This window comes from Hirundo rustica, chromosome 7, assembly GCF_015227805.2.
Source record: "Hirundo rustica isolate bHirRus1 chromosome 7, bHirRus1.pri.v3, whole genome shotgun sequence".
In the NCBI taxonomy this organism is placed as follows: domain Eukaryota; kingdom Metazoa; phylum Chordata; class Aves; order Passeriformes; family Hirundinidae; genus Hirundo; species Hirundo rustica.
Window position 1 is genome coordinate 36,893,859 of NC_053456.1, and position 21,927 is coordinate 36,915,785.

Here is a 21,927-nt window from a genome sequence, read left to right on the forward strand (position 1 = left end):
AGAAAGTGCTGCCAACCTTGATCCTGTGTGATGCAGTGCTGGCCACTGTGCAGCATCCGCACCTCCGATGGGGACAACAAGGAAGTTTTTGCCCTGGCTGTGAGTTTCTGGGCCTTTGCTCACCCCAGGTCAGCTCTGCGGGAACTCTCCCTCCTCTCCCTGCCTCAGGAGCCAGATGAAACCTGGGCTAGGGGCAGGCTCAGGGGGCACCAGGCCCGCTGCTCCCCCTGCGCTTCCCCTCGGGCCCTGCCACATGGACACCTCGGCACTGAGTGCTGTCTCGGGGTGCTTCTTTTGCAGGCCACCCTGGCGGTGTGGGTGATTGTCCAGGTGCCTGAGTGCCACGAGGCAATGATTCTTTATTCCTCCTGCCTCTTTGTGGCTCTGCTCTTCCATGTGGTCATCACCACACAGCAGACACCTCCAGAGGAAGTAGTTAACTTCTGGAGAACATGCCAGGAGGAACATCACCTTCCCAGCGACTCCAATGGGTCTCAGTCCTCCTGGCCTTCCCATGCCACTGTGACCAGCACCAGTGCTCCAATGTGACTTGGGCCTTGCTCTGCACACAGGTTTGCAGTGCCAGGCCATGAAGTCCCTGCTCTTCAGCTGCAGGTGTGACAATGAGGTGATGGCTCTCACTGGCCTTTTTGCTGTTGTGTCCTTTGGCTGCCTGGAGAGAGGGGCAGCCCTCTAAGGAGGGTGAAATCTGAGGGGGAAAGTCTCCAAAATCTGAGGGTGGAAGTGGAGCCCTCCCAGCCCTCAGCCCCATCGCTGTAACGCAGGCCAGAGCCTTTTCCCCAGCCCCGGTGGCTTTTTGCTGCTGCTGGCCCCTGGCCAGCATAACCTGTGGACTTGGGGTGAGTCACTGCGGGGCTGGCTGGTGCCCCTTGATTTGCTGGTGGGACAGCGAGAGTCACTGAGGGAAAGGTGGGTGTCCCACGTGATGTTGAAGGGACATGTGTGTCACTGAGCGGATACTAGGTTCCCAGAGCAGGTTGCAGGTGCCTTCTGTGTCACTGAAGGGAAGGCAGAGGGGAGACAGGCATGCCGCGTGGCGCTGAGCAGACGTTGCCGCCGGCCGGAGGGCCGCGATGGCCGCTGAGGGGACGTGGGCGCGCCCTGAGGCAGACGGCAGGGGGAGGGACGGGCGGGTCCCCGCTGCGCCGCCGCCGCCCGCTCCCCGCCGCAGGGGGGTGTTTCCCGCCCAGGCGCGGGCGGCCCCGGCCCGCCGGTTGCCCTCAGCCACGGGGCGGGGAACTCGAGCAGCTGGGTCTGCCCCTCTGGGCCCAGGCGCCGGGCCGCCCCTTCCAGAAGCGCGCTGTGCTGCTCAGCGCTCTTGTCCTTTGGCACCACAGCCTCTTCCTAAACGGTGCTTCATTTTTGTTCCCGAGGCTAGATGTACTAGTGCATCTGCTTTTTACATGTACTTCTCCCTGTCTGAAAAAGGTACAAGTTGTTTAGAGCACTAAGTGCCCAGATTGGTCCTGTCCACCTAGGAACGCAATTATTTGACCTCCCAAACCATGAAACCAAAGCCCAGCTTAGATGAAGAAGCTGACCCAGTCATTGTGCCCTTCTCTGTGGGGGTAGCAGGTACCCCGTGTGTCACTGAGGGGGCACTGAGGGGATGTCAGGTGCCCTGTGTGTCACTGAGGAGACATAAGGCTCACCGAGGGACATTCAGGTGCCCATGTGTTCCATGCCCTGCGTGTGGCTGTGGGGATGTGACGGCCTGTGAGGGAGAGTTGGGTGCCCTGCATGTCACTGAAGAGACATACCTCCCTCATGGCACCACCTCCCTCACCTCCCTCCTGGTGGTGTCCGAGCCTTGACGGTGTGCAAAACAAGGTTCACTTTCTCTAGAAAAATGGATAAGTTTAAGAAAAATTTTAAAACAGACAATTAGGAGGGACAAAAGCAAAATACAGTTTCTCAGCTGAGGATGCTTGGCACCTAGCCAGCCAGCATACCTGTGAACAGAAAGTATGCTCCTTAAAAGTATCAGCGTGTTGCACATTTATAAATTCACATGCATGATTCAAGCATTCCTTTTGAGTGTGAATCTCTTTGTTTGGTTTCACACACAAACACACACCCACACACCCACACACCCCCCAGTCATTTTATCTGGTAGATCCATCTCTGGGTGGCTCCATTCTGTCTGATAGCACAGGTCCCATCAAATCTTCTCCCGGGGTTTTGGTCATCTTCCTTTGGATAACAGAAGTTCAGTAGCATTTTGGTCAGCAATCTTCATGCAGGAATGAAGGATGACTCCCGCTACCTTCTGGTTTTGACAGTTTAGATGTTACAAAAAAACAAAAAAAACCACCCCACAATCTTTTACTTTCCACTATGTTACAATCATTAAAAAAAACATACATTCATCACATTTCCAAACTCTATTAATAAAAGAAAATACAGTACAGTCTTCCCACATTATGCATACAGTATTCATTTTAATATTTGTGAAATTAGGATATTATCATCCCTTCCTAGAAAAGCCTTTACAAACCAAAGAAAGGCCTTTATTTTGCCTCTGTGTAGTGATATGTTTTTTAAAAAGTGACCCTCAAAGGATGACCTTAAGGCAAATGAGTTGCTGCTTTGAGATGGGCAGCAAACTTCCAAATCCTTCACATTCTCAGGCCATCCCTATTAAGTTGGGAAGTTTGCAACTTTTTGGAACACTTGACTTGAGCGATGGGAAGAAAAGCTTTCCTGAACTGAGGATTCTTAAATGCCAGATTCTTCCATGCCTTCATGGCAAAGATGTTTTTGTGCTGCAGGAAATGCAGCAGAATGAGAAAATAATTCCAGCATGGAGTCAGAGCTTCTGACAGATACCAAGACTTGCCAGCAGTTGCTGCAGGTGCTCCTGCCCACAGCCCCAGGAGAAGGAGCACAGCCCCCAGAGCACCTTGGCTTTGGCTCTCTCCGGCACAGAAGCCCCCCGGGGCACAGGTCTCTGGGGCAGGAGATGACAGCAGCGCTGCCGGGCCTGAGGGGGGGTGGCAGGTCTGCTTGGGCGGGGACTCTGCCACACCCGCCAATTTCAGTGCTCCCCGGGCCCCAGGGGTCCGAGCAGCATTCCTGCCCCGGCCCACACGTGCCTCGTGTCTGTGTCACACCCGCGGGTTTAGGATGGCCACCAGCCGGGACGTGTCCCAAGGAGGCTGTGCCAGCTTCTGTGGAAGGCCCCGTGCCCTTCCCACGGCGGCTGCGTCGGCAGCCCTGGGGGCTCCTTCTGCTGCCCTGAGCCCGCAGAGCAGGGCAGTGTTTGCTGATGGCTTGAGCCGCTCCTAAAGATCCTGTTGGGCTGTCGTGGACACCCAGGCTGAGGGAATCCTTTCAATCTGGGCCACTTTGGGTGGGCTGAGGGCAGCCCCAGTGCAGGTGGCAGCGTGTGCAAGGGCCCTTTGTGACACGGCGCAGCGTGGTCACCGTGGGAGGGAGTGGGACAGGGTGTCAAAGGGCCCTTTGTGACACGTGGTGACACAGGTGCTGACGGTGACACAGCCACACCACAGTGCTCAGAGCACGTGACGGGACCAGACGGGATAGAGCGGTGTCGTGAGGAGCCCCCCCACAGCACACTCGATTGTGTCTGACCCGGAGCTTTTTCAAGGCGTTATTCCTGCAGGTGACCTCGAGGCCAGACCACAGGGCTTGCTGACCCGTGGCCTTCCCGAGGCTTCTCTTCTGCAGGTGCCCTTGAGGGCAGACTGTGGGAATTGGTGCCCTGGAGCTTTTCCAAGGTATCTCCCATCCCTGCTGCCAGTGCTTTCGAGACCAGAGCACAATTCTTGACGAGGAGACTCCTGTCCTTGTGGCAGGAGCCCTTGAGACCAGAGTGCAAGACTTGTGGTCCTGTACTCTTCCCAGTACTTCAGACTTGCAGGTGCCTTCCAGGCACAACTGCAGGACTTGCTGACTCGGAGGTTTTCTGAGCCATCTCTCCTGCAAGTAGCCATAAATCCAGTCACTGACATGGAGCAGAGACCCCCAAGAGTGCCCAAGCTGGCCTGGCTGGAAGAGGAGGAAGAAGGCCCTGGAGCTGCCCAAGCACAGGAGACTGAAGAAGTGCAGCAGTTCCAGCCACTGCAGGAGGGTGAGTGGCAGAGCTGGGCCACAGGGCTGGTGTCTGCAGCCAGCTTGGCCACATTGCATTGCATCGCAGCACATTGCATCCCATTGCATCCCATCCTATCCCATCCCTGGGGATATTCCCATGAACAGGGCAAAAAACGGATGGAAAACAAATGGAGCAGAGACCCCCAAGTGTGCCGAAGTTGGCCTGGGTGGAGGAGGAGGAAAAAGGCCCTGGACCTGCCCCAGCAACGGAGACTGAAGAGGTGCAGCCGTTTCAGCCGCTGCAGGATGGTGAGTGGCAGACCTAGGTCACAGGGTTGATGGCTGCAGCAGGCTTGGTCCCATCCCATCCCATCCCATCCCATCCCATCCCATCCCATCCCATCCCATCCCATCCCATCCCATCCCATCCCATCCCATCCCCTAAGGACATACCTCTGGACAGGATGGAAGAGGGGATGGGGCTGCCCCACGCAGCAGCCCTGCTCCATCCCCTGAGGCTTTCCAGGGCTGTCCCTGCCTGGGGAGCGCAGGGCAGGGCTCTGTTCTCCGGCCTCTCTCGCAGCCCCTCAGCTCTGTCTGTGCTCGCTCTTTGCCAGATGCAGCCATGGACTGGACACAAGAGCACAAACCTGCCCGCGGCCGCTTCCGCAGAACAGCACAGGTACCTGCAGCCTTCCCCACCTGGGCTGGGCCTGCTGTCACTGCTCAGCCCAGCACCGTGCTTGGAGCACTCCATGGAACATCCCTGGCTTCTTGCCCTTCTCCTCCAGCTGGTTTGCAAATTGATTAAGAGCATTCGGCAGGAAAGGACCAGCATCATGGACACCAGGGTCATAGCTTACTCAGAGATTTTCAAACATGATATCCGTGCTGCCCTGCTGGATATGCTTGTGGAGATAGGTGTTTCCAGTCCAGAGCAAGTAAGCAGCCTGTGGCAAGGCTTCAATTCCCCAATGAGTGATGTGGCATCGCAAGCCATGCCTGCTGGTCCCTGTGAGGCTTTGAGGCCATTGCAGTGTGGTGGGAAGGGAAGCACTTCTCTAGGGAAGCCGGGGACATTACTCCCTCTGGCAGCTTTCCAAGTCTCCCTGTGCCTTCTCCAGGTGCCCAACATGGTGAGGTACATCCACCAGTGGCTCATGGCCAATGAGTCTGCTGAGCGCAAGATGGACAAGACCCTGCTGGATCTCACTGACGCACAGCCCGATGACGTGGTGATGACTCTCCTGCGTGTGGCCCCATCATGTGACAGGTATGGGGCCCATCTGCCCAGAGGGCTCAGGGCACCTCAGCCCATCATCCTGTACAGCCTGCCCCAGGTGTGTGACCAAAGGAGAATTCCAGGGCCCTCTGGCTGCTCCCTTTCCCAGCCCTGGCATGTCAGGCCCCGAGCCTGCTGCCATACTCCCTCCCTGCCCCTCAGGGGCATGACCCCACAGGGCTGGGCTGCCTGGCTGCTGCTGGCGAGGGGCAGTGGGCAGAGGCAGAGCTGGCAGCCAGCTCAGCTCCCCGCTGCTGCCCAGGCCACGGCGCTGTGTCTGAGACTCCCCTGAGACCGAGTTCTGACCCCACAGAGCTGCTACGTCCATGTGGATGACGATCATGTCCGCACCCAAAACTGCAGAGAAGGTGCAGCAGATACTCCTTGATGTGCTGGGGAACTGGCCAGAGTACAGCACGTGCACCTCAGATGGGGACAAAAGGGATGTCTTTGCCCTGGCTGTGAGTTTCTGGAACTGGCCTCTGCTCACCCTAAACCCGCCTTTCCAGCAGCTCTCCACCCTCCTTCTCCCACCGCATCTCTCTGCCTCAGGCAGCTGGGATGAAACCTGGCCTAGGGGCAGCTTCAGGGGCACCAGGCCTGGTGCTCCCCCTGCAGTCTCCCCTGGCCTCTCCCTGGCCACACCTGGCAACGAGCACTGTCTTGGGATGCTTTGTCCTTTGCATGCAACTGTGGTGATGTGGAAGATCCTCCAGGAGCCCTGCTGCCCACATGTACTGATAGTGTTTTTCCCTCAACTCTTTGTGCATCTGCTCTTCCAAGTGTTCTTCAGCACTTTGGATATGCCAGACGAGGTTGATACCCTGTGGAAGAGATGCCAGGAGCAACACAGCCTTGCCATCAGCCCCAACAGGTGCTCCATCCCAATCCTTCCCATGCCCTGCCACAGTCCCTATGGTAGGAGCCAGTGCTCCCAGCGTGACCCAGGCTTTGCTCTGCACACAGGTTTGCAGTTCAGACCCTGAAGTCCCTGCTCTGCGTTGTCCAATGTGAGCATGTGGTGGTGTCAATGGAACGCAAGCGTGGCTGGGACACACTGCTCTGTGTTGATACCCACCACTATGCCGTGGGTCTGCTGGCTAGGTGAGACCTCCTTCACTCCACTGCTTCTGGCATTTGTGCTCTGTGCTTGGGGTGCCCCACACATTGCTCATGGTCGTGGACCAGTAGGCCTTGTTACCAAGGGACAGCCAAGGAGACTGGAAGAGGCTGGAAGAGGGTGCCCAGGAGCAGCCACATCTCAAAGGGCCCAGGTCCCCTTGCAGGGCGGTGTGGAAAGACAAGAACTGTACGAGTCACTCCTAGGAGAGGCTCTCCCCTTGGCTCAGGGTCTAGTGCCATTTTCCGCTTCCCAGAGAGATGGGCCATGCATCTATGCACCTGTGTAAAAGCATCTTATGCTGCCTCCTTGAGATGCTCAGCAAAGACACGCAATACTGGGATTTCCCTGCCCTGGCGTTCCTTGTGGAGGTGAGCCTGAATTCCAGCGCTGCCTGGCTGAGCTGCCTCCCAGCTCTCTGCCCTCTCGTAGCCGCAGCTGCCTGGGACGGTGCCCGCACCCCGCGCTGCTGCTGCTGCTGCTGCCTGGGCCCGGCCCTGTGCGCTTCCTGGCTCCTGGCAGCCGGGTGCCCTGTCACTGCCCTGTGCCTTTCAGGTCCTCGAGTGCATGGACTTGAGTGGATGCAGTGACAGCATAATGAATGTCTTGTCACGGCACCTGCGGAGCCAGCGCACAGAGACGCGTCGCCAGGTTCTCAGGGCCCTCCTCCTGCTCAGAGATGATCCCTCATTGGTGAGAAGAGAGCAGCAGCTGAAGCCATGTGTGCAGTGTGGGGTTGGGGAATGCAGTCACTTGGGCTGGGCTGGGTTTTGGGCACTGAGGCAGCTGCTCCCAGCTCTCCTGACTCCCAGTTCAGCTGCCCAAGGGCTTTGGGACAAGCCTTTGGCTTCTGGGCCCTGCAACAGAAGAGTGGCATTTCACAAACTCCTGTTCCGTACAGACCCAACGAATGTGGACCCTGACTAAAAGTTTTGTGGAGCTCCTGCAGGAAAGTGATAGCGACGTGATCAGGATGACCATCTTCCTACTCAGCTATTTGTTTCTGGATAAGGACACCCCAATACCCAGTCCCATTGCCTTGACTCTGGCTGAAGTGCTCCTGCCACTCTTTGACAACGTAAGGCTCTGTGCCCCCAGCCACGGCCACTGGGTGCTGCCCCAACACTTTGTGCCCTGTGGATTTGCAGACCTGCACCAATGTGCAGAAGCAGCCAATGCTGATGTGCTTTTTCCTTCCTTTTATACAGGATGATAGCCAGGTGCAGCTGCTCTCAATGTTTGTCTTTCGAACATTGATGTCATTTGTAGTAGAGGAAGGAAGAAAGCCCCTGAAGAGACCTGTGTGCCAGAGCCTGGTGCCACTGTTCTTCCACTGCCAAGATGAGAATCTGCTTGTGGCAGAGGTGAGGACTCGTGGGCTGTTGGTGTCCCCCTGGGAGGGGGCTCAGCTGCCTCCTGCTCTGCTGCCTCGTGGGCTGCAGCTTCCTCCAGCCTTGGCACCAGGGATGCGGGTCCTGTGCCCTGAACTGTGGGGCCATCTTTGTGTCTCTGCTGTGCTCCAGGCTTCTCGGACAACACTGCTTCGTGCAGCCCAGTTCCTGAAGAAGCGGGATCTGGAAAAACCTGTGAAGAAGGAGAAACTCTGGAAGTTCGTTGAGGTCCTGGTAAGGACAGCCTGAAAGCCCCAGGCTCAGCCTGAAGAACCCCCTGACTGTGGTTCTCAGTGTGGGGGGTTGACAGCTGTACGCCTGCTCACTGCTGCACCCAGGGGACATACAGGTTCTTCTCCAGACTCCTGTGGCCACGAGCCGGGTGCCGATGGAGCCCTGGCCCAACGGGACCACACGTTGAGGCAGCACTGTGGCTGCCCGGGCAGCACCCGGCTCTCTGCCCCTCCAGAGCCCGGCACGAGCAGCTGCTGCTGGGCTTCAGGGCTGTGTGGGCACGGGAGGCTGGGGCTGGGCACAGCAAGAGCCCGGCCGAGGGGTTGAGCCCGTGCCAACCCTTCTATCCTGCCGCTCTCTCCAGCTGGCAGACGACAGGAGCCGAGCGGAAGAGCATGTGCGCCAGGCCCTGCCATACCTGGAGAGCCCCCAGGAGCCCCTGCGAGAGGCGGCCATCAGGTTCATCGGTGAGCCACGAGCCCCAGCTCCCTCCCCGGCCCGCCGTAGCTTGGCCCCAGCCCCGGATGCTGCCACAGCAGCGGCGTCCGGGCCGGGTGCCCTGGAGTCCCGCCTGGCCTCGGAGCTGCTGCCGCCCTCTCGCAGCCGTGCCCTTGGGCGGCAGCAGGCGGCAAGCGCCAGGGCCAGGAGGCCGTGTGGCCACAGGGCTGGCAGCTGTGCCGCCGGCAGGGAGCTGTGCTGCTGGCAGGGTCGTGACAGGCTCTGTGTTCACAGGGATGGCCGGGCAACACCTGAGAGGGCAGCAAGAAGAGCTCCAGCTGATGTGCAACGGTGAGTGAGGGCAGCAGGCTGTCAGCGGGGCTGCCGGGGGAAGCTGCAAGCCCTGGCCCGGCTGCGGGGGGCTCTGCTCCCTGTGCGGACGAGGGGCGGTGTGGGCAGAGCACACAGAGATTGCAGGGGCACATGTGGGATTTCTGGCCAGCACCTTCCATCTCATCCTTTTGGTCCCTGCTCCCTCCTGGCCATGGCAAGAGCAGGCTGGGATGGCCCTGGCTCAGGGGCTCTCTTCGGGTCCCTGCAGCTCAGGTATGTGACCTTGGCTCTGTTCCTTTCTCTTCTAGCCCTTGAACACCTTACAGAGGACATCAGCACTGTCGTGTCAGACCTGGCACTTCAAACACTCTATGTCCTCCGGGCACTCCAGAGTGGGCGATATTCTGTCTTCCAGAGGCTGCAAGATCAATTCCGCAGGGCATGGAAGATGCGGCCTCGTCTGTCAGGCTTTGGCTGGCTGCACTGTTGGAGGTCTGCTGAGAGCTGATCTGGGAGGCTCTGTCTGCTGGGGCCATCTGAGCCAGCAGCAATTATTCTTTCCTTTAAGAATTTTCTTTTTTCCATTTTTTATAGAATGTAAATATAGAATGTGTTATAAGACACTGACTCTCAGGAGATTTCTTTTGCGGCCCAGGGTCCCCAGTGTATCGGGAAAGAGGTGGAAAAATATTGCATGTGCTCAGAAAGCTGCCCAGGCATGCCGTGTTGAAGAGAAAATGGCCAGAAGCCCCTTGGCTTTTGGTAGTTCAGCTGAAGCCTTTGTGCTGGTGACAGGGTGGCTGGGCAGGGGCCAGAGTTGCTGGAATCCCTGCGAGACCAGTGCCTGGAGATGTCCACAAGCCCTATGCCAACCAGGAAGCGCCATCTGTGTCCTGCTGCCCGTGTGCTGCTGGCTGGATGGCGGAGGGCTCCGAGGTGCCTCTTGAACGGGCTCCTCTGGAGCTCCTGCGGGGCTGCGCCACAGCTGCCAGGCAGCTTGGCCGGGCTGGGGGAGATCCTGAGGGGCTGGGGCAGTGGGCCATACGTAGCCCCCAGGAAGCCGCCTTGTTGCTGCCACCCAGCTGCTCTGGTGCTTCCTCAGAGGGCAGTTGGAGGGACCCCCTGCAATCAGCCATGGAACCCTGGTCCCGGCCTTTCAGAGGTGTGGGCTCAGGAGTTGCGGAGCTGGGTGTGTGCCCTCCCTGTCCTTAGGACTCGGGCCCCCAGCCCCTTAGGCCTTGACTTGACTGCCTGGCTGTTGAGTCCTGTTCCTGCTGCAGTGGGGGATGCTGAGCTCTGTGGCTTTAGGCAGGACTGAGTGAGAAGAGCAGCAGGTATGAGCCCAAGAAGGGCTCCTGAAAGGCCCTCTGGGTCAAGGGCATTCCTGGCATTCCAGGGGCAGGGGTCCAAGAGGGAGCAGTGGGCATCTGCAGGGTGCCACGGCTGGCTTTGCGCTGGGTGGCTTTCCTGCGTGCAGGGCTGTGTCTTTGCTTTGCTGTCACTGGCCTTTTGCTGTTGTGCTCCTTTGGCTGCCTGGAGAGAGGGGCAGCCCTCTAAGGAGGGTGAAATCTGAGGGGGAAAGTCTCCAAATCCTGAGGGTGGAAGTGGAGCCCTCCCAGCCCTCAGCCCATGCTGTAAGCAGGCCAGAGCCTTTTCCCCAGCCCCGGTGGCTTTTTGCCTGCTGCTGGCCCCTGGCCAGCATAACCTGCTGGACTTGGGGTGAGTCACTGCGGGGCTGGCTGGTGCCCCTTGATTTGCTGGTGGGACAGGAGAGTCACTGAGGGAAAGGTGGGTGTCCCAAGTGATGTTGAAGGGACATGTGTGTCACTGAGCGGATACTAGGTTCCCAGAGCAGGTTGCAGGTGCCTTATGTGTCACTGAAGGGAAGGCAGATGCCCCGTGTGTGGCTGAGGTGTCATGGCAGTCTCTGAATGCCAGGCACCTGCATGCCACTGAGGGGATCAGAGGGTCACCGAGGGGGAAGTGGGTGGCAGGTGCTCTGGATTCCACAGAGCGGTGACAGGGGCGGTCACCGACGGGAGGCGGGTGTCTGTCGTGTCCCTCAGGGCACGTCGGCTTGCTGAGGGAACGTCAGCGTCACTCGAGGGGGAGGCAGGCATGCCGCGTGGCGCTGAGCAGACGTGCCGCCGGCCGGAGGGCCGCGATGGCCGCTGAGGGGACGTGGGCGCGCCCTGAGGCAGACGGCAGGGGGAGGGCCGGGCGGGTCCCCGCTGCGCCGCCGCCGCCCGCTCCCCGCCGCAGGGGGGCGTTTCCCGCCCAGGCGCGGGCGGCCCCGGCCCGCCGGTGCCCTCAGCCACGGGGCGGGAACTCGAGCCCGCTGGGTCTGCCCCTCTGGGCCAGGCGCCGGGCCGCCTTCCAGAAGCGCACTGTGCTGCTCAGCGCTCTTGTCCTTTGGCACCACAGCCTCTTCCTAAACGGTGTTCATTTTTGTTCCCGAGGCTAGATGTACTAGTGCATCTGCTTTTTACATGTACTTCTCCCTGTCTGAAAAAGGTATAAGTTGTTTAGAGCACTAAGTGCCCAGATTGGTCCTGTCCACCTAGGAACGCAATTATTTGACCTCCCAAACCATGAAACCAAAGCCCAGCTTAGATGAAGAGCTGACACGTCATTGTGCCCTTCTCTGTGGGGGTAGCAGGTACCCCGTGTGTCACTGAGGGGGCACTGAGGGGATGTCAGGTGCCCTGTGTGTCACTGAGGAGACATAAGGCTCACCGAGGGACATTCAGGTGCCCATGTGTTCCATGCCCTGCGTGTGGCTGTGGGGATGTGACGGCCTCTGAGGGAGAGTTGGGTGCCCTGCATGTCACTGAAGAGACATGCCTCCCTCATGGCACCACCCCCCTCACCTCCCTCCTGGTGGTGTCCGAGCCTTGACGGTGTGAAAAACAAGGTTCACTTTCTTAGAAAAATGGATAAGTTTAAGAAAAATTTTAAAACAGACAGTTAGGAGGGACAAAAGCAAAATACAGTTTCTCGGCTGAGGATGCTTGGCACCTAGCCAGCAGCATACCTGTGAACAGAAAGTTTGCTCCTTAAAAGTATCAGCGTGTTGCATATTTATAAATTCACATGCATGATTCAAGCATTCCTTTTGAGTGTGAATCTCTTTGTTCAATTTCTCTCTCTCACACACACACACCCCTGTTGGGAAGGATGAAGCCAGAAAGCCCTATAAATATGATTGCTTAGATTCTGAGAATGTGAAACCTGTAACTGAGATAGAATTGAAAGTAAGTTTTGATGTTTGAGATGTCCTAGCTGCTGGATGCCTAGGAAAACAACCCCCAATGTATGATTTATCCCACACTTGTAACACCCCCCTGAAGTATCAAGTATCTGTAACCCCATTGGCACAACCCTGTTACAGCCCACCTCGAGACCCCTTATCAGGGGGCTGCGAGACTGGGCCTTCCTTCTGTTTCTTCTTCTTCTTCTGTTTCTTCTGTCTCTTCTGTTTCTTCTCTCCTCTTATCTCTTTGTTTACCTCTTGCATCTTGCTCTTGGAATTTCCTCATCTCTCACTACCCCCACCTTCCAAGGCCATGCTACAGCTGCGCCTGGCGGCTCTGAGCAAGGCCTCCCATCTTATACAATAAACCCCTTCTTCTAAAACCCAACTTCAGAGATCTCTCGTCTACATTCATCTACACCGTCCTGGAGTCCTCAGCAGCAAGAGGCATATTTCTACACCCCCCCCAGTCATTTTATCTGGTAGATCCATCTCTGGGTGGCTCCATTCTGTCTGATAGCACAGGTCCCATCAATTCTTCTCCCGGGGTTTTGGTCATCTTCCTTTGGATAACAGAAGTTCAGTAGCTTTTTGGTCAGCAATCTTCATGCAGGAATGAAGGATGACTCCCCGTCCCTTCTGGTTTTGACAGTTTAGATGTTACAAAAAACCAAAACAAACCAAAAAAACCCCACAGTCTTTTACTTTTAACACTATGTTACAATCATAAAAAAACCCAAAAATACATTAATGACATTTCCAAACTCTATTAATAAAAGAAAATACAGTACAATCTTCCCACGTGAATAGAGTATTCATTTTAATATTTGTGAAATTAGGATATTATCATCCCTTCCTAGAAAAGCCTTTACAAACCAAAGAATGGGCTTTATTTTGCTTCTGTGTAGTGATATGTTTTTTAAAAAGTGACTCTCAAAGGATGACCTTAAGGCAAATGAGTTGCTGCTTTGAGATGGGCAGCAAACTTCCAAATCCTTCACATTCTCAGGCCATCCCTATTAAGTTGGGAAGTTTGCAACTTTTTGGAACACTTGACTTGAGCAATGGGAAGTAAAGCTTTCCTGAACTGAGGATTCTTAAATGCCAGATTCTTCCGTGCCTTCACGGCAAAGATGTTTTTGTGCTGCAGGAAATGCAGCAGAATGAGAAAATAATTCCAGCATGGAGTCAGAGCTTCTGACAGATACCAAGAGTTGCCAGCAGTTGCTGCAGGTGCTCCTGCCCACAGCCCCAGGAGAAGGAGCACAGCCCCCAGAGCACCTTGGCTTTGGCTCCCTCCGGCACAGAAGCCCCTCGGGGCACAGGTCTCTGGGGCAGGAGCTGACAGCAGCGCTGCCGGGCCTCAGGGGGGGTGGCAGGTCTGCTTGGGCGGGGACTCTGCCACACCCGCCGATTTCAGTGCTCCCCGGGCCCCAGGGGTCCGAGCAGCATTCCTGCCCCGGCTCACACGTGCCTCGTGTCTGTGTCACACCCGCGGGTTTAGGATGGCCACCAGCCAGGACGTGTCCCGAGGAGGCCGTGCCACCTTCTGTGGAAGGCCCCGTGCCCTTCCCACGGCGGCTGCGTCGGCAGCCCTGGGGGCTCCTTCTGCTGCCCTGAGCCCGCAGAGCAGGGCAGCGTTTGCTGCTGGCTTGAGCCGCTCCTAAAGATCCTGTTGGGCTGTCTTGGACACCCGTGCTGAGGGAATCCTTTCAACCTGGGCCACTTTGGGTGGGCTGAGGGCAGCCCCAGTGCAGGTGGCAGCGTGTGCAAGGGCCCTTTGTGACACGGCGCAGCATGGTCACCGTGGGAGGGAGTGGGACAGGGTGTCAAAGGGCCCTTTGTGACACGTGGTGACACAGGTGCTGGCGGTGACGCAGCCACGCCACAGTGCTCTGAGCACGCGACGGGACCGGACGGGATAGAGCGGTGTCGTGAGGAGCCCCCCCACAGCACACTCGATCGTGTCTGGCCCGGAGCTTTTCCGAGGCGTTATTCCTCCAGGTGACCTCGAGGCCAGACCACAGGGCTTGCTGACCCGTGGCCTTCCCGAGGCTTCTCTTTTGCAGGTGCCCTTGAGGACTTGGTGACTCAGAGGTTTCCTGAAGCATCTCTTTAGAAGGTACCATCAAGGCCAGACTGTAGCATGGCAGGAAGATTTCTTGGCCTGTTCAAAGTCTTCAGAGGGAAAAAACAAGAAAGACCCTGGAGCACAACAGTCTGAAGAGCCGGAGCAGTACCAGACACGACAGGATGGTGAGTGGCAGGGCTGGGCCACACGGCTGATGGCTGCAGCCAGCTTGGCCCCATCCAGTCCCAGCTGCTGTGGGCATGCACAGAGGGGCCAGGGCTGCCCCCTGCAGCAGCCGTGCTCCATCCCCTGGGGCATCCCGGCGCTGTCCCTGCCTGGGGAGCGCAGGGCTGGGCGCTCTTCTCCGGCCTCTCCCGCAGCCCCTCAGCTCTGGCTGTGCTCGCCCTTTGCCAGATGCAGCCATGGACCGGACACAAGAGCACAAACCCGCCCGCGGCCGTGGCCGCAGATCACTGAAGGTACCTGCAGCCTTCCCCACCTGGGCTGGGCCTGCTGTCACTGCTCAGCCCAGCACCGTGCATGGAGCACTCCATGGAACGTGTCTCTCTACCATGTCCTTTGTTCTTCTGCAGATGTTCCGGAAGTTTGTGCCCATTAAGCATAGAAGGACCAACATCACTGCAACTGAGAGCCCAACTGAGCCTGACTCCAGGTTGATAGAGCTCCACGCAGAGCCTGATGTCAGCACAGATTTGGCTGAGCAATCAGAAAACTGTGATGCTGGAGCAAATGATGACAGAGCAATGGCTGACATGCCAATGACTGAGGATGTGCCCATCACAAACACCAACACCGCAGACACTCAGGGCATCGCAGAGACTGAAACCAGGCCAGATTTGGCCGGCCGCTCAGAAGACTCTGACACTACGGTGAATGATGACGAGGCAAAGGCAGACACGGCGGCAGTGACTGAGGATGTGCCCATCACAAACACTGAAAATGGAGAGACTCAGGGCACCACGACTACTGACACCACGCCCAGTCCCACTCTGAGTCAGGAACTCATATGGGACTATTTCCAGGACCCTTGTGTTTCTTCTAAGCAGCAGGTAAGCAGCCTGGGCCCAGGGATGGAGGCCTCCCGGGATTGTGTGTCCCCTCAAGCCAAGGCCACAGGGCCCGCTCAGCCTTTGAGGCTAGCACAGTGTGGTGGGAAGAGAAGCGCTTCCTGGGGGAAGCTGGGGAAGTTGCTCCCTTGGATAGTACTCCAGGTCTTCCCCGTGCCTCCTCCAGGTGCCAGCCATTGTAAGGAACATTCACCAGAGACTGACATCCCATGTCACTGTGGGTGCAAGGTTACAAATGGACATTCTGAGGCTGGCTGAAGAACACCCAGCGGACGTGGTGCTGACCCTCCTGCACTGTGCCCCAACCTGTGACAGGTACAGGGAGAGCTCAGGGCTCACTGCCTTCAGGGCCCTTGCCCTGCACAGCCTGTGCAATGGGATCTGCCAGACAGGCTGAGAGGTCCAGGACCCTTGTGTTGTCATTGTCGAGATGGCCACAGCAGTCAAGAGTGCTTCTGTAAAAACTTCAGGGGGCTCTAAGCATCAGTACCTTGTTATCTAAAAGTCTTTCATACCATTTCTACCTTGCAACCCCATGAGTAGCTCCACACAGCTCTGACTCTTTCTCTCCTTCTTCTACCTTCCTTCTGCATTTCCAGCTCACAGCTTCCTGTCCCTAGCACAGCCGCCTAACCCTGTCTGTTCCTTATACAAAGTCTTACCCTTTCAGTCCCTTGCACAGCCTCCTGTGCCTTCCTCCTCAGAGCACAGACAGCAGACTCCCACTGACTCTTCTCCCAGCTAATTCACTCTTTTATCACACCCATAAGCTGCGAGGGCAAGGCTGCTCCCACCCTTTGATAATTAACACAGCTGCAATGTATGGGAGGCAAGATTGCCTTTGGCACTATCTCTATCTGTCTTCCCACACCCTTAAGTCCCTCTGCTGCCAATGCTCCCTCCCTGCCCTTCTGGGCACCGGGACTCTGTCACCTGGGCGCCCAGAGCTGCACAGGGCATGGTAGTGTGACGCAGATGCCCCTGACACAGAGCTCTGATCCCACAGAGCTGCTACAATGATGTGGAGAGCCATAGGATCATCAGGACCAGCAGTGGAGAAAGTGCTGCCAACCTTGATCTGCGTGATGCAGTCCTGGCCACTGTGCAGCATCCGCACCTCTGATGCGGACAACAAGGAAGTTTTTGCCCTGGCTGTGAGTTTCTGGGCCTTTGCTCACCCCAGGTCACCTCTCTGGGAACTCTCCCTCCCCTCCCTGCCTCAGGAGCCAAGATGAAACCTGGGCTAGGGGCAGGCTCAGGGGGCACCAGGCCCGCTGCTCCCCCTGCGTTTCCCCTCGGGCCCTGCCACATGGACACCTCGGCACTGAGTGCTGTCTCGGGCTGCTTCTTTTGCAGGCCACCCTGGTGGTGTGGGTGATTGTCCAGGTGCCTGAGTGCCACGAGGCGATGATTCTTTATTCCTCCCGCCTCTTTGTGGCTCTGCTCTTCCATGTGGTCATCACCACACAGCAGACACCATCAGAGGAAGGAGCAGACTTCTGGAGAGCATGTCGGGAGGAACATCGCGTTCCCAGCGACCCCAACAGGTCTCAGTCCTCCTGGCCTTCCCATGCCACTGTGGCCAGCACCAGTGCTCCAGTGTGACTTGGGCCTTGCTCTGCACACAGGTTTGCAGTGCAGGCCATGAAGTCCCTGCTCTTCCAGCTGCGGTGTGACAATGAGGTGATGGCGATGGAGCGCAAGCATGGCTGGGACGGGCTGCTCTGTGCCCAGACCCAGCACTATGCCATGGGTCTGCTGGCCAGGTGAGACCCCCTTCACCCCACTGCCCCCGGCATATGTGCCCTGTGCCTGGGGTGCCCCACACAGTCCCTGTGGTCGTGGGCCAGAGGGCCTTGGCACTGAGGGATGGCTGAACAGACTGGGACAGGCTGGGAGAGCAGGGTGACCAGGAGGGTCTGCCTCCCAAAGCACCCTCATTCCCTCCAGGAATGCTGAGGAAAGACTGGTCATCTGTGAGTCAGTCCTGGGACAGGTTGTCCCTTCCACCTCACGGTCTTGGTGCCTTTTCCCCTTTGCCAGGGAGATGCGCCGTGTCTTGATCCCTTTGTGTTCCCACATCGCACTCCACCTGCTCCAGCTACTCAGCCTAGAGGAGCCACGCTGGGATCTGCCTTTCTTGGCATTCTTTGTGGAGGTGAGCCTGAATTCCAGCGCTGCCTGGCTGAGCTGCCTCCCAGCTCTCTGCCCTCTCATAGCCGCAGCTGCCTGGGACGGTGCCCGTGCCCCGCACTGCTGCTGCTGCTGCCTGGGCCAGGCCCTATGCGCTTCTGGGCTCCTGGCAGCCGGGTCTCCTGTCACTGCCCTGTGCATTTCAGGTCCTTGAGTGCTTGGATTTCACTAAATGTGGTGACAGCGTCCATGAGATCGCATCAAGGCACCTGCAGAGCGAGTGCAGGGAGAGGCGTCGCCTGGCACTCAGAGGCCTCATGGTGCTCAGCAAGGATCCCTTGATGGTGAGAAGGCAGCAGCAGCTGAAGCTGTGCTGGGGAAAGCAGCCTCATGGGCTGGCTGGGCTTCAGGAGCTGAGGCAGATGCTCCCAGCTCTCCTGCCTCCTGGCTCAGCTGCCCGAGTGCTTCGGGACAGGCCTTTGGCCTCTGGGCCCTGCGGCAGCAGCAGGGTGGGGCTGCAGTGCCAGGGCGGTGTTGGCGGTGTAGCTCTTTGTGGCTTCACAGCAGAGTCTTGTGTTCCACACAGGCCAGAAGAATTTGCAGCCTTTCTCAAAACCTTCTGGAGCTGCTGGGTGATGCAGATGGAGATGTGGTCTTTCTGACCCTCCGTGTGTTCACTAATCTGCTCCAGAACAAAAACATCCTGGTATCGAGCAGCACTGCTCCAAAGCTGGCTGAGGCACTCCTGCCACTCTTTGACCACGTAAGCCTTTGTGCCTCCAGCCACAGACACTGGCTGCTGCCCAGGAACTTTGTGCCTTACAGATTTTTGGGCCTTTGCCCAGTTGAGTCTGGAGTAATTGATCTTACAGTCATATCCTCTTCCTTTCCTCCAGGACAATGGCCATGTGGAGGTGCTCTCGCTTGACCTCTTCTTCAAGGTGATGCAGTTGTCAGTGGATGAGGCTAAAAAGCCCCTGGAGAAGATTTTGAGCCAGAGCCTGCTCCCACTCTTCTTGCACTGCCATGATGAGAACCGGCGCGTGGCAAAGGTGAGGTTTTGTGTGATGCTGGTGGATCTCTGGGAGGGGGCTCGGCTGCATCCTGCCCTGGTGCCTCCCAGGCTGCGGCCTCCCCCTGGCCTTGCAACAGGAACAAGAGTCCTGTGCCCTGGGTTGCAGTGCCATCTTCCATCTCTGCTTCTCTCCAGGCCTCGCGGGAAACACTTCTTCGTGTGACCGATTTCCTGAAGAGGAGGAATCTCAAGCAGCTGGTGAAGAAGGAGCAGCTGTTGACGTTTGCCAAGTGTCTGGTAAGGACAGCATGGAGAAGCCAGAGCCTCAACCTGGAGAAGCCCCATGACCGCAGTGCTCGGTGTGTGGGGTTGGCAGCTGTGGCCCCTGCCCAGTGCCGCACCCAGGGGCACCGGCCTGCACCCCACATGCCGCTCTTCTCCCTGGGCTGTGCGGGCTCTTCTCCAGGCTCCTGTGGCCCCGAGCCGGGTGCCGATGGAGACCCGGCCCAGCGGGGCCGCAGGGCGAGGCAGCACACGCCGCTCCCCGGCCAGCACTCGGCTCTCTGCCCCCTCCAGAGCCGGGCACCAGCAGCTGCTGGCCAGGTCTCAGGGCTGTGTGTGCACGGGAGGCTGGGGCTGGGCGCAGCGAGAGCCCGGCCGGGGGCTGAGCCCACCCCAACCCTTCCCTCCTGCCGCACTCTCCAGCTGCAAGAGAACCGGAGCCGAGCGGCCGAGCTCCTGCGCCAGGCCCTGCCATACCTGGAGAGCCCCCAGGAGCCCCTGCGAAAGGCGGCCATCAGGTTCATCGGTGAGCCACGAGCCCCAGCTCCCTCCCCGGCCCGCCGTAGCTCGGCCCCGGCCCCAGATGCTGCCCCAGCAGCGGCGTCCGGGCCCGGCGCCCTGGAGCCCCGCCTGGCCTCGGGGCTGCTGCCGCCCTCTCGCAGCCGTGCCCTTGGGCGGCAGCAGGCGGCAAGCGCCAGGGCCAGGAGGCCGTGTGGCCACAGGGCTGGCAGCTGTGCCGCTGGCAGGGAGCTGTGCTGCTGGGGCCGTGACGAGTTCTTTGTTCGCAGAGATGGCCGAGTAGCCCATGATAGAGCAGAAGGAAGCGCTCCGGGCCCTCAGTGAGGGTGAGTGAGGGCTGAGCGCTGTCAGTGGGGGGCTGGCATGGGGGAGCTGCAGTGCCTGGGCAAGATGAGGGCTTTGTTCTCTGTGTGGACAAAGGGTGGCATGGGCAGAGCACGGAGAGATTTCAGAGACACAGGTGGTATTTGTGGCCAGCACCTTCCAGTCTGATCCTTTTGGCAACACCCCTCTGCTGGCTATAGCTAGAGTTGGATGAGGTTGCCCTGGCAGGAGAGTCTCCTCAGGTCGCCGCAGATCCAGGATCTGACCGTGGCTCTCTTCCTCTCTGTTCCAGGCCCTGAAGCCCCAAGGAATAATGCCATCCCATCCTGCTCTAATATTGAAATTCAAGCCCAATAAGCCCTAAGAGCTGAAGACATGGGGTCATCTTCTGGATCCAGTGAACCAGTGTCCCAAGAACAACACCCAGAGACACTGAAGAGGACACCACCTCCCATTGCTGCTGCAGCTCCAAGCACAGCTGATGATTGGCACAGCTGAGCCTGTGGGACCATTGCCCGGCTTCAGCCCTTGCTTTGTAGATAGCTCCTTCCCTCCAGCCCTCAGATGCTGCCCATCGCCCTCCCTCCATCCCTTTCTACACCTCCATCTCAGTAGCCCTCAGACCATGCCCATTCCCTTTTCTCCTCCCAGATTACCCCTTTTCTTTGCCTTCCATCAATAAACAGTTTGGCTTCTTCACATTACCTGCTTTTCTGTGGGGCCCCTCCTGCCGTTCTATCCTCCTCCGTGTTTTGTGCACAGACACAGGGGAAGGAGGGCAGATCAGGATGGAAAGTTCCCTATGCTGAAAGTCCAGTTCTACAGCATTGTGGAGTTCAAATTCTTGCTGAGCACCCTGAAGCCCCTGGATTTTGGAAGAGCCAACTTGAGTATGCTCTGAACCCAGCTGTGAGGGATTCCACGGCAAGCATCCATGGAGGGCAAAGGAGCTTGGAATGCTGGAAGCTTTCAAGAATAGCTTCCTGAAAGCTCAGCAGTGCTCCATCCCTGCACAGGGTCAGGAAGTGGGCAGAACCAGAGACCATCAGGGCTTAACAGGGAGCCTTGGGTGTGCCGAAGGGCAAGCAAAGCAGCAGCACGGAGGCCGAGACTCGGACGCGCGACCGTGCCAATGCCTAGAGCACTGTCAGGCAGTGCTGGGATCCTGGGTGTGGGAACTGGGCTCTGGGCTCTGGCTGGCAACAGCCTGGTTTTGCTGCCGTGACCGCAGGCAGGAGTTGAGGCAGGTGAAGAGGCAGCGCACAGCTTGTGTTTGTTCAGGGCCTGGGGCTGCACTTCTGAACCTCCACCTGGAAATGCACTTGGGGGAATATGAGCAAGAGCTGGAGTGTCTGTCCTGAAAGGACCAGAAGTAATTCAGCCTTGCCAGGGTTTCTTAAGAGTGTGTTGGTGTTCCCTGGGAGAGCTACACGTCTGGGGAAACGCCTTTGTGGGAAAGGGCCTTGCTGCTCAAGGAAGGTGCTTCCCAGGGCTCTCCCAGGGAGGTAGGAACAACTGTCCCCTTTTGGCTCTCTGTGGTCCTTTAACTCCTTGAGGCCTGTTGCACTTGGCAGACGGGCAGGGGAAAGGAGAAGGCTGTGAAGAGGCAGGTTTGGCATCCACCTGGAGCTGTGGAGACCAAGCCAAGCACCTTTGGACAGTGGTGTGAGCAGAAGCATCTCGGTCCAGCTGCGAGCCCCTAAGCTCTCTTTGAGAGCTGTGAATTAAAAGGCTTTTGCACACACGCTTTTCACATCTTACCTGTCTGCTGTGTTTCAACTCTTGGCAATATGCATTTGCCTCTTGCTTACTGGATGCTGCTGTGGCCCAGAGGGTCAGCACAGAGCTGGGCTGTGTGGGCCAGGCAGCGTGGAGAGTCTTGGCTGATCTTGGTGTGTCCCTGGCCTCAGAAAAGCCTTGGAAGGTTTGCCTCCCAAGGCGGCCTGCTCTTTGGCTCTTCCTGTGCATCTTGGAGACAACAAGGTAGGCATTTCTGGCAGCTGGGCATTAGCAGGCCTTCAAATGGGGGCGTTGTTGTGGAGGAGGCCCAGCTGAGGTACCCAGAGAGGAGCCCAGCGCTCCTTGCTCCTCTCTGCTGACACGTGAGCGTTGTCTGGTTTGGGGATGACCCTGGCTGTGTGAGGGGGTGCTACGTGGACACGAGACAGCCGGTCCTGTCCTGCTGCGTCCCAGCAGGGCCTCGCAGCAGTCCTGCATCCACGTCAGGATGCTGGCCAAGGGAGGGCCTGGAAGCTGAAGCAGCTGCTTTTAAGCTTGCGCAGGTGCCTACAGGTCAAGGCCAATGGTGTTCCCTCAGGATACAGCAGTCCTGAGGGGTCTCCCTGATTCAAAGAAACCATCAGACCA

At 57.9% G+C, this 21,927-nt stretch overlaps 2 protein-coding genes across 4 annotated transcripts in view; both read left to right on the plus strand.

The window, feature by feature from the left end:
* Positions 1-15,684, plus strand: part of LOC120755470 (maestro heat-like repeat-containing protein family member 6) — a 32,694-nt gene extending 17,010 nt beyond the window's left edge. Inside the window, exons 10-14 of the mRNA XM_040070417.2 lie at positions 8,837-8,893; positions 9,184-9,333; positions 14,614-14,678; positions 14,793-15,269; positions 15,454-15,684. Coding sequence (XP_039926351.1) covers positions 8,837-8,893; positions 9,184-9,333; positions 14,614-14,678; positions 14,793-15,269; positions 15,454-15,684 — 980 coding nt within the window. The remainder of the gene's footprint in view (positions 1-8,836; positions 8,894-9,183; positions 9,334-14,613; positions 14,679-14,792; positions 15,270-15,453) is intronic.
* A 459-nt stretch (positions 15,685-16,143) lies between these two features.
* On the plus strand, positions 16,144-20,228 carry LOC120755471 (maestro heat-like repeat-containing protein family member 6). Of its 3 annotated transcripts, XM_058421383.1 has the most exons (11): positions 16,144-16,441; positions 16,644-16,834; positions 16,916-17,053; positions 17,331-17,445; positions 17,627-17,764; positions 18,007-18,183; positions 18,317-18,472; positions 18,631-18,732; positions 19,141-19,243; positions 19,506-19,562; positions 19,853-20,228. In XM_058421383.1, the coding sequence occupies exons 1-10, from the start codon at positions 16,304-16,306 to the stop codon at positions 19,517-19,519; spliced, it is 1,272 nt and encodes a 423-aa protein (XP_058277366.1). In that variant the 5' UTR covers positions 16,144-16,303; the 3' UTR covers positions 19,520-19,562; positions 19,853-20,228. The 3 variants fall into 3 exon arrangements, with proteins under 3 accessions (XP_058277366.1, XP_058277368.1, XP_058277367.1); XM_058421385.1 differs by lacking the exon at positions 18,007-18,183; XM_058421384.1 differs by lacking the exons at positions 19,141-19,243; positions 19,506-19,562.
* Positions 20,229-21,927: the final 1,699 nt, after the last annotated feature.